This window comes from Lathyrus oleraceus, chromosome 5, assembly GCF_024323335.1.
Source record: "Lathyrus oleraceus cultivar Zhongwan6 chromosome 5, CAAS_Psat_ZW6_1.0, whole genome shotgun sequence".
NCBI lineage: Eukaryota > Viridiplantae > Streptophyta > Magnoliopsida > Fabales > Fabaceae > Lathyrus > Lathyrus oleraceus.
The window spans coordinates 467,137,909-467,149,681 of record NC_066583.1 but is presented as its reverse complement, the minus strand read 5'-3'; the positions used below and the strand labels follow the sequence as shown (position 1 = coordinate 467,149,681).

The following is an 11,773-nucleotide window of genomic DNA, read 5'->3' as shown; positions in this document are numbered from 1 at the left end:
TTCTCTCTAGTGTCGGTGATCCACTTCATTTTCAAACACCATAAAAAAAAATCCCAACCAATTCACACCATTGTTGAATCCTTCAAAAAAAACCGCAACAATGTCATCATCAACCAAGCCACCGCACTACGCCACAAGCGGTTTGGTGATAGGTTACGCTCTCTGTTCAAGCTTGTTAGCGATAATCAACAAATACGCCATCACTCAATTCAACTACCCTGGTCTCTTAACCGCTTTACAGTACCTCACTTCAGCTCTCGGCGTTTACCTTTTCGGAAAATTAGGGTTTCTTCATCACGATCCTTTCACCATTCCGATCGCCAAGAAATTCTTCCCTGCCGCACTCGTTTTCTTCCTCGCTATCTTCACCAACACGAATCTACTCCGTCACGCTAACGTTGATACCTTCATTGTTTTCAGATCTCTTACCCCTCTTCTTGTTGCTCTCGCTGATACCGCTTTTCGAGGTCAACCTTCGCCTTCTAACCTTACTTTTTTCTCGCTTGTTGTTATTCTTGCTGGTGCCGTTGGTTATGTTGCTACCGATTCGGGTTTTACTCTTACCGCTTATTCATGGGCTTTTGCTTATTTGGTTACGATTACTACTGAGATGGTTTATATCAAGCATATGGTTATGAGTCTTGGGTTGAATACTTGGGGTTTTGTTCTTTATAACAATGTCTTGTCTTTAATGATTGCTCCTTTCTTTTGGTTTCTAACTGGAGAGAATTTTGAGGTTTCGAATGCGATTAATTCGAGTACCGGGAGTTTGTTTGAGATGAATGCGTTTCTTGCAGTTTCTTTGTCTTGTGTGTTTGGTTTGCTTATCAGTTTCTTTGGATTTGCTGCGAGAAAAGCGGTTTCGGCTACTGCTTTTACGGTTACTGGGGTTGTGAATAAGTTTCTCACGGTGGCTATTAATGTGACGATTTGGGATAAGCATGCTAGTCCTGCTGGTCTGGTTTGTTTGCTTTTTACTATAATTGGGGGAGTTCTTTATCAGCAATCGGTTACTGGGAATGGTTCGCAACAACGGGATGCGGTGGTGGTGACTAAGCAGAGTGATATTGAAAGTAATCTTGTTGGTGATGGTGATTTGGAAGATGAGAGTGAAGTAAAGGGTAAACTTGCTTCTTTATGAGTATTTTGTGTTGTTATTTGTTTTTAGTTTAGTACTTGACTTGGTGTTTAAGCTGTAATGAACTATGAATGTTGTCTTTTATTAACAACATTCGGAAAATTTTATATAGCTTGAGGTATTATTTTCATAATGATTTGAAATCTAGGTATTATTTTAACAACATTCGGAGAATGTTGAGAAATAACTCTGCATTGTTCTTCATTTCTTAACTCTTTCTGCAATTTCTCCACTGCTTAATTTTCATAGTTCAAACCTCCCTTGCCTCCAAAGCTAGGTAAGTCATCAATGGCATTGTGTATTGTGATGGATCCTGCCACGTTGATTCATGATTTACTACTTGTGCATACTCTCTGATTGAATTTCCAATTATTTTGGATGATTCTGACTGTTAAATTATTGTTCTTTTCGATGCAGAATTGCTAGGACCAGCACTCATCAGGTGAAACACTGTTATTTAATAGCATTTGTTATTTTTTTCTGTTGATTTTTTTTTTGTGATTTTATCCCTTTAATCCTTAATATCTATTTTTTGTTTTGTTTGTGTTGGATAGATTGGAAGTAGGGTGGCATGGAGCAGAAATTATGCGGCGAAAGAGATCAAGTTTGGCGTTGATGCTCGTGCTTTGATGCTTAAGGGTGTTGAAGAGCTTGCTGAGGCAGTTAAAGTAACCATGGGTCCCAAGGTAACTAAGCAAATCTTCCTTTGATTCAATCATCACACAAATTTATTCATTAAGCACTAGTTTTGTTTGTAGCAATGGAAGATAATAGATATCATGTTATACAATATTGACCCATTATTCATTTGGTGCTGATTGTGATTCTTAAAGTTAGGCTTTACGTGTTTGTAGGGACGTAATGTTGTGATTGAGCAAAGTTTTGGTGCCCCTAAAGTGACTAAAGACGGAGTCACTGTTGCTAAGAGCATTGAGTTCAAGGATAAAGTCAAGAATATTGGTGCCAGTCTTGTAAAGCAGGTTGCAAATGCTACCAATGATGTTGCTGGTGATGGTAAGCTGTTATATCCATGATAGATTATACTTTTTAGTTGTTCCTCAGCATTGATTCAGTTTTATAATTGTTAGAAATTAAATTTAAATACTGTCACATTGGACAAGCTGATGTTGAATGGTCTAAATTTTGGCAGGAACCACTTGTGCTACAGTTCTTACCCGGGCAATATTTGCGGAAGGGTGCAAATCAGTTGCAGCTGGAATGAATGCAATGGACTTGAGGCGAGGTATAAATATGGCTGTTGATGCTGTCGTAACAAGCTTGAAAAGCAGAGCACGGATGATTAGCACTTCAGAAGAAATAGCTCAGGTCAGTATATCAAATATTTAGAGCTAATAATAAGCATATTCCAAGAAAGTGGAGAAAGTGGAGAAAGTGGAGAAAGTGGAGCTAATAATAGCACTTTTGTATTTTTATTATTGCAATGATAGGTTGGGACAATATCTGCCAATGGAGAGAGAGAAATTGGTGGGTTAATTGCAAAGGCCATGGAGAAAGTTGGCAAAGAAGGTGTAATCACAATTGCAGTAAGTTGTTATATGCTCATCGTGCATAAATAATCATTTATCTAGGTTTTATTTGTTTTATGGATTTGGGAGCATACTGTTATTCATGCAGTGTTTTTATTGTGCCTTTCCTTTTTCCCCTTTATCCTCCAATGGGGTTCATACTTCGGCATGTATGCCATGCACTTTGTGATATGCTGGGATATAACTTTTGAGCTGTTTCAGGATGGCAAGACATTGCTCAATGAGTTGGAAGTTGTTGAAGGAATGAAGCTTGACAGAGGCTATATTTCTCCGTATTTCATTACAAACCAGAAGAACCAGAAATGTGTATGTTCTATATCATTGCCTCTACACAACATCATTAGAAGTATTTGCATATAATACTTTCTAGCAAGCTTGTTAGTCCCACTCTGTCTTCCATTTTTGCTCTGTTATACATATATCTGTTTTCTGGATTGGATTTGTAGCTTGTTTTTAACGTGTAGGCTATTTTCCAACTGTTTCTTTTTTTTCTTAACATGAGTCATTGCTCTACTCGGCATGGCTTCGCTTACCAGCCGAAGTTGATTACAATACAAGAAAGGTTCGTATTTAAAGCTTGGGACACTTTGCGATTTTCTTTTATACTTGATTCATTAATCGAGATATCTGATAAATGGTTGTAGATGTTCATTGAGGAAGTAATGGAACTAGTGGAGCTCAATCCATTGAGAAACTCTTTGGTTGGTTTGCCTGGCGTGAACGGTCTTTCAGCCGAACAACGTAAGAGGCTAACTATAGCAGTTGAGTTAGTTGCCAACCCTTCCATAATTTTCATGGATGATCCTACATCTGGTTTAGATGCTAGAGCTGCTGCAATTGTTATGCGAACCGTTAGAAACACAGTTGACACAGGAAGAACAGTTGTTTGCACCATTCATCAACCAAGTATCGACATATTCGAAGCTTTTGACGAGGTAAGAAATGATTTCGATAAAAAAAACAAGTGTTTTCTGATTCTTCATCTTCTGGACTTGAAAATTGAAATGACATATCTTATCATACATATATGATTTCTTTTAGTTATTCCTGATGAAGCGCGGAGGACAAGAAGTATACGTTGGGCCGTTGGGTCGTCATTCGAGTCAACTGATCAAGTATTTTGAGAGCATTGAAGGGGTTAGTAAAATCAAAGATGGCTATAATCCAGCAACATGGATGTTGGAAGTTACGAGTTCGGCGCAAGAACTTACTTTAGGTGTTGATTTTAATGATACATACAAAAACTCTGAGTTGTTTAGGAGAAACAAGCAACTTATAGAAGAATTAGGCAAACCTGCTTATGGTTCAAAGGATCTTCATTTCTCCACCCAATACTCACAGTCATTTTCGGTCCAATGCTTGGCTTGCTTATGGAAACAACATTGGTCGTATTGGCGCAATCCGCCATATACTGCTGTGAGGTTCTTCTTCACTACTTTCATAGGCTTGATGTTTGGAACAATATTCTGGGATCTTGGCAGGAAATAGTAAGTGAAACTTCAATTATTAATCTGTTTTTCTTTCCAAGTTGAACAAATTCTAACCTCTTTTGTTGATTTTCAGCTCAAATAGACAAGATCTGTTTAATGCGTTCGGTTCGATGTATACTGCTGTTCTCTTCCTTGGGGTCCAGAATTCATCGGCTGTACAACCCGTGGTAGCCGTTGAAAGATCTGTCTTCTATAGAGAAAGAGCTGCTGGAATGTATTCTGCCTTGCCCTATGCATTCGCACAGGTAAAAAAAATCTCAACCTGAGCCGTCGTAAGTTTTTGGAAGCCCTGTGTAAGCTAGTCACGCTTCAAACTAGACAAAAGAACTAGTGACCCTATTTCACCATGATGTTTCATAGAATTCACTTTCTTTTGTGACAGGTTATAATAGAACTACCTTATGTTTTTATCCAAGCTATATCATATGGTGTGATAGTTTATGCGATGATTGGATTTGATTGGACTCTAGAGAAATTCTTTTGGTACATATTTTTCATGTACTTTACATTGTGCTACTTCACCTTCTATGGAATGATGGCAGTAGCAATAACTCCAAATCACCATGTCGCGTCAATCGTGGCTTCTGCATTCTATGCGATTTGGAATCTCTTTTCAGGATTCGTCGTTCCACGACCGGTAAGTGTAACACGGATGACCAACCTTAAATGTATTTATTTGATGTACATACAATGTTCTAAGTTTTTACGACGATGACAGATGATTCCGGTGTGGTGGAGATGGTACTATTGGGCATGTCATGTGGCTTGGACTATATATGGATTGATAGCATCACAATTTGGAGATATAAACATCATGATGGAATCAGAAAATGAAACAGTTCAAGAATTCATAACAAGTTACTTTGGTATCAAGCATGATTTCATAGGTGTTTGTGCAGCTGTTGTTGTTGGGACAGGAGTGCTCTTTGCATGTATTTTTGCTGTCTCAATCAAACTCTTCAACTTCCAAAGACGGTAGATTAGGCGCCAATTTTGATGGATTCTCTTCACTTTCAAATTTTTGTACATGATTACTATGTATATTTATACTCTTCTCGTTCATTTTAAATATTATCTAACGGAGAATTTTTAATATAATCCTTATCGATGTTTTTGAATATTTTTAAAATGTATGAACGATTATTTATCTTAAAAAATTGACGTCAAATATAATATTTATTAGTTTTTTTGTGTGCTTATTTTCAAAATAATGTAACATAAAATAGTAAAAATAACCAAAATAAAATTTTCGTATACCTTAGACAGCGCTTTTGTAAAAAGCGCTGTCTAAGGGGGGGATTAGAAAGCGCTTTAGGCAAAAGCGCTGTCTAAGGGGGGGGCTAAGACAGCGCTTTTTGAAAAGCGCTGTCTAAGGTATACCTAAAAAAATTAAAATAGGAGGGTCTTAGAAAGTGCTTTTGGCCAAAGCGCTGTCTAAGGGGGTGGGGCTTAGACAGCGCTTTTGAATAAAGCGCTGTCTAAGGTATATCTAAAAAATTTAAAATAATAGGGTCTTATAAAGCGCTTTTGGCCAAAGCGCTGTCTAAGGGGGGGGGGGGGCTTAGACAGCGCTTTTAAGATTTAAAAAAGCGCTGTCTAAACCTTTAGCAGCGGAGGTTTAGACAGCGCTTTAAAGCGCTGTCTAAGGCTAAAAAAAGCGTTGTCTAAGGTCTTGTTTGTTGTAGTGGCTTTGATTATTTTATTATTTAAGTACATCTCCATGTGGCGGATCTGATATAAATAGAGGTGTATCGTCGCCGCCAAGGGAAAGTGATTTTTTTTGGAGAGACAAGTCTCCGATTGAGATGCTCTTCTGGAACATCTGTAGTTTCGAGGAACTACAGAGGGAGTTGAATTGTTGGTTAGACAAAGACATACCTGAAGGCGAAACAATTAGAAGTATTGAGAGACAGGATGCCCTATGTGGGTGGGTGCGAATTAAAAATGATAAAGATGCGAGGGAAATGATGTTTGGACCAAATGATATCATTTTGATTGTTGTAATCAGTTAGAAATGTTGTGTTCAAATCTTGTGGTTAAGTGTTTTATCTGTCTTGATATATGTTGTATGTGTCATTTATTTAGACCTGTTGTTGTTTGTTTTATGATATCTGGTTTCTTGTTATTTATATTTGGTACTTAATGAGTAATTGTTCAAATAATTGAGAAGATTGATGTCAATCTGAAAATGATACTTGATAACAAAAAATAAATTAATTATTAATAGTTCCAATATTGGGACACCGAGTTCGGTTGTGACCAGGAAGACGACGCATGGAATATTTTCTCTCCAACTTATCAGCTGTGTCCATTTCCGTTCTAATATGTGTGCTAATTGGAAGACCTTTCTTGTTCCTCCACATTCTTGGATTATAGAAATTTGATCTCCTTCATAAATTGGTTAATATTCATCGTATGGTAGCACTGGAAAGCTTGTGTTGTAAACCCTAAATAGGTTTGCAACCTTGTAAAAATTTGACAAAAGAGCGTAGGTGTCGTGGTGCACCATAGAGCATGCAGTGATAACATGAGAACAAGGGACACAATATGCCTGAAACTTTCCATAGTCACACCAACCATTTATTAGGTTGACCTTGTAACGTCCCATAGGTTTCACCTCAGATTAGTCCATTGTCTCCTTCACATTGAAAGTGTTTTGATTGTAGTAAAAAATTCTTACCTGATGTGTGTTGGATTTTACTATTTCTTCTTTCATCACCTTAATACAATTGTCTATAAATGTTTGCCCAAAATTCAAAACTGCACTCCACTTTGCATCTCTTTCAGCAAATAGTGATCCCAGTCTATAGTATGTTGCACTTACCAATGTTGTAATGGGCAGATTACGGGTGCCTTTAATGATTGAATTGATTGACTCGACGAGGTTCGTTGTCATGTGACCCCAATGGCGACCCTCGTTAAATTCCCCCGTACACTTTTCTACTGGAATATTGTTTATCCACCTTAAAGTATCACCATTAGTCATGCCAATTTCATTCTGATAATAGTTAGATGTTGGTTGGTTTAAAGCATACCCTATATGTTAAAAAAATGGGTTAATGTTATAATATATAATTGACTAAAATATAATGTTAGCAAATAGATAGATAGTTACCCATGTTAATAAATTTTTTTGGAGGTTTCTGTCCTTGATTTCTCTCATGAAATTTTGCGCAATGTGTCCGATACAGTAGACATGCACAAATGGTGGATTATGCCAACCATAATATGTATTATTTTATGCACTTTCAATCGATGCATGCGTGTCGGAAATCAAACATAGGTCAGGTTGAGGAGCAACATGCCTTCTCAAGTATTGTAGAAAGAACCCCTAACCTACAGTTGTCTCACATTCCACAAGGGCAAAAGCAACTGGGAAAATATTATGTTTGACATCCTGTGCTACCGCCATAAGCAACATTCCTTTGTACTTACCATATAACCAGGTTCCATCAATTTGAAGTATAGGCTTGCAATATGAAAAACCTCTAATGCATGGTTGGAATGCCCATAATAGTCAGTGGAAGATGTGTTTCCCTTTAACAATAGAGTCGTCATATGTATATATGGGAGTGTTTCCATTTCCACCACTGTACCCGAAACAAACTTTTTAAGTGCTAATAAGTAATTTGGAAGTTCTTTGTATGAATTCTCCCAGTTACCGTATACCATTTCAATTGCTTTATTTCTTGCATTCCATATTTTCTTTTATGACATAGTGAAATTGTATTCAAAAAAATTTAAACTGATACAAACACTCACCTTGATAGAAGGATCCTTGTCTACAAAAGGCATTAAATGTTGACATATCAGGTGAGAGCTAAGTTTTTGATGATCCTGATTAAAGATAGTTGTTGAACAACTATGTGGGGGGTTCATAATGCATATCTCCCACAAGTCACTTTTTTTCTATATGACGCCAATAGACGAAACTTTCACGTATTATTTTTGCAACATATTGTATATCTATTCTTATCATGATCTTTCACCTTAAAATCCACACAGTATTTCACTTGATATTTCTTTATGGAAAACACACAATCAACTTTATTTTTAAATTGGTCACCCATATCTATGTCACCCTCCATCGGAAGTCGAGAAATGTGTGGCCATTCAAATGATGGTTGATCTTCACTTAAGGATATGTTTGTCATGTGGGAAGGTGGGCAGAAAACATTCCCAACTTGAATGTGTTGTTCATCAATGTCGCCTTCGTCAATTGCTTCCTATTCAACGTTGTCACATTCTTCAAATAAAGTAGTAAAGTAATCAGCTTGTGCCTCATTTTCTTTTTCAACATCTTCTTCTTCAACATGTTCGTTTGGAATTATAGTTGGTGCATCTTCATCCGATGCAATTATTATCTATGACATTTGGATTTGTTGACATTGTTCAAATATTATATATAAATCAATGTACTGAAACTCAGAACATTCATGATTCATGAACATTGTTTCAACATCTTCGTCGTCACGAACCTTCAATGGAACAAATTTAAATTGATTGTTCCCAAAACATTTCCTTTGTGATGGGTATTAACAATATATTTTTGAGTGTGAGACAAGATATAAGAATTTGTGATGGAATTATGCACACAAATATTATGAAAATGTTTTGAGTTGGTGTAAAATTTCATGAGAGAATGATAGTTATAAAAGGATAATTTTTTATCATTTTGCACAAATATGCGCATGCTGAAACTTGGTCAAATGGTCAAAATTTTGAATTACACTTTGCCTCCCGTTGAAGGAGCGGTTGACAGACAACTTTAAGGCTTCCTCCAATTGCATGGATGGTCAACCTGCATATTGGTAGACGAATTCAATGTTGTCGCCCATTCAATGAACGAGTGTCAAGCAAGAAATTAACTCTACCACCCATTGCAGGTCCGGGTGGCAGACAAAAAGGTAACTATTTTGTCCATTCAAAGGGCGGACATGAATCTTCTGCTGCATGCAGAGATTCCCACGTACCAGCATGCATATCTACCATTTATCACATATCTACCAACATTAAATTTCTCTACCATTTCAAAAAAATATCTATAAATACCTTCTTCTACTACAATCTAAACACACACAATTATTCTAAACTTATTTCTACTACAAAATGTATCTACTACTCTTACCATATTACAATATTTCTACGTAAAAAATATTGAGGAACACCAACAAATATTGTTGCATAAGTAAGTGTTAGAATGTCTTTCATTTTATTTCTACGATATTATTTAATTTTGTTTCTACTACATTATTTAATTTTGTTTCTATTATGTATTGTTTATAATGTATTTGTTTAATGTATTTTCTTTTTAGAATGAATGAAGCTTCAAACCAAGTTCACATGCATACGTCGAGGTCGACGAGATGATCCGTCCATATTTGATACAAGCAGACTTTGGTCACATTATCAACATAATTTCATACGACATTGATAGAAAATTTTCTTCTCGCCTTATGCGAAAGATGGAGAACGGAAACCCACACATTTTATCTTCCAACTGGTGAATGCACAATCACTTTGGAGGATATACACAATGTTGTTAGGTTTGCGTGTGAATGAGTTAGCAGTTGTTGGCCGTACTAATGTGGCATATGAGACGGGTGTAGAACTATTAGGGGTGCCTTTGGAGGACACTAATAGAAAAGGGAAATTCATTAAAATTAAATGGCTAATGGACCATTACAAGACTTTCACATTAGACGAGAATTCCCCCGAGGAAGTGAAACTTATGAAAACTAGAATGTATATTTTATTGCTTTTTGCATGCTTATTATTTCTTGATAATAATGATAACACTATACATCTCAAGTTTCTACCACTATTAGCAGACATAAATAAAATAGGTAGATATAGTTGAGGCACTGCTATTTATCGCATTTATACATAAATTTGTTCAGATGCGCTAAAAAAGTATGCATAACTTTACAGGCTGTGAAGTTTTACTTCAAGCTTGGGGTTGGTCCAGAATGCCAAGACTGTTGTCACCAACAAATCCCAATCCATTCTAGTTTCCATATATGCGACCAAGTACATATACAAAAACAATATTTTTATATGTTTTTTCTAGGCATTTTTTAATAACTCTTTCTTTTTTAGGTGGTCCGCATATATGATGAATTACGGGAAAAAAACCTCATCATTGTGCTCCTGGATATCGGGCGCTCTTCGATCATTTAGAGGCGGATGATGTATTATCTCCAAGACTTATACTATTAATATTTAAAGTTTAATTATAATTTTTTAACTAATCCTTTTTACTACTACATTACCGTTTATATGGAGGCCATATCTTGGATTTGAAGATGAGGATCCAACTGAAAGTGACATGTGGAGTTCAACAACGCTTTTAATTTGTTTCACTTATATTGAAATGCATCATTCAGATAGGGTTAAACTCCAATTTACGATTCAACAAGAAATTATGGATCCACCTAGGTGCATGGAGAAGTATCACACAAGTCAAACGTCAGACCAATGGAAATTCAAAAATTGGAAAAACCATTATAAAGAAGAGCGCCAACAATGGATAAATCGTCGCAACACTGTCTTACAGGGAGATATCATGCAAACCAAATGTAAACCCTGCAAGGAATACATGGATTGGTATAGATCTGTGACCAATTTGTATCTATCACAAAATAGATACCTATTTGAACCTCGTAACGAACCTACGTCTTCAAACTTCCAACACACCAGACCATCAATTAGTACTTACATCTAACAACCAACATGTAACACCCAACAACTAACATGTAACACCCAACAACCTTTCAACCCAACATAACAACCTTATATCCCAAGTCAATACTACCATCAACCAAACCCATCATTTAACCCAACCCCCTACAACACCCAATAACAAAACCCAAATTTTACCCCCTCAGCATACACCCAACAACAAACACCATCCACCATCCACCATCCACTATAACCAATACTCATTCTCACAACCTACCCCACAAGAACACAACTACCAAACCCCTAACCACAAATACTTTTTTACCACTCACAAACATTGACCCTTAATTCATCCCAAGACCAACAATCCTACACCCCCTACATGAATAACTCAATGCCACCTACCGTCCAATCAAATTGGAATAACGAGGGAACAAAATTAAGTTATGGCAGTGCAGCGACGATTGACGGGTTTGATGATGATATGGTCGCTGAATTTATGAATTCCAGGAATGACGCGGGACCTTCTACTCAGCCAACAAATGTTGATGAAAATCGTAGAAGGTCTGCCTGAATTGGAGAAGCTTCTCCACAAATGCTTTCACCGACCAGGTCAAAATCAAGGCTAGATAGGATTTAATGTATTTCTTTTTAATTAAATAAATAAATAATTATTTTTTCAATTATTATTTATTTATTTTTATTGTTATTTTATTTATTAATTAAATATTTTTTAATATAACAATTATTTTTATTTTTATTATTTTAACACTTCATTAAATTAAAATAACTATACTCAATTAACATTATTAAAAATTATTAATATTATATTATTTATAATTAAAACTTACTTCAGTTTTAATTTAATTCAGAAAATATAACGATACAACACTTTTACTTATTCAATAGGCAGAACA

At 36.1% G+C, this 11,773-nt stretch overlaps 3 protein-coding genes across 3 annotated transcripts; all 3 read left to right on the top strand.

The window, feature by feature from the left end:
* On the top strand, positions 1-1,221 carry LOC127085492 (GDP-fucose transporter 1). Its single transcript, XM_051026008.1, has one exon. The coding sequence runs from the start codon at positions 101-103 to the stop codon at positions 1,139-1,141; it is 1,041 nt and encodes a 346-aa protein (XP_050881965.1). The 5' UTR covers positions 1-100; the 3' UTR covers positions 1,142-1,221.
* A 205-nt stretch (positions 1,222-1,426) lies between these two features.
* Positions 1,427-2,464, top strand: LOC127081368 (chaperonin CPN60-2, mitochondrial-like; the record flags this gene model as incomplete). The annotated part of the gene is made up of 5 exons (XM_051021628.1): positions 1,427-1,458; positions 1,556-1,580; positions 1,693-1,824; positions 1,993-2,152; positions 2,289-2,464. Coding segments are annotated over exons 1-5 (525 nt in total), but the record flags the coding sequence as incomplete, so codon positions are not given.
* An 865-nt stretch (positions 2,465-3,329) lies between these two features.
* Positions 3,330-5,254, top strand: LOC127085491 (pleiotropic drug resistance protein 1). Its single transcript, XM_051026007.1, has 5 exons — positions 3,330-3,620; positions 3,727-4,172; positions 4,249-4,420; positions 4,558-4,812; positions 4,894-5,254. Exons 1-5 carry the CDS (start codon positions 3,330-3,332, stop codon positions 5,152-5,154), a joined length of 1,425 nt encoding a protein of 474 aa, XP_050881964.1. The 3' UTR covers positions 5,155-5,254.
* Positions 5,255-11,773: the final 6,519 nt, after the last annotated feature.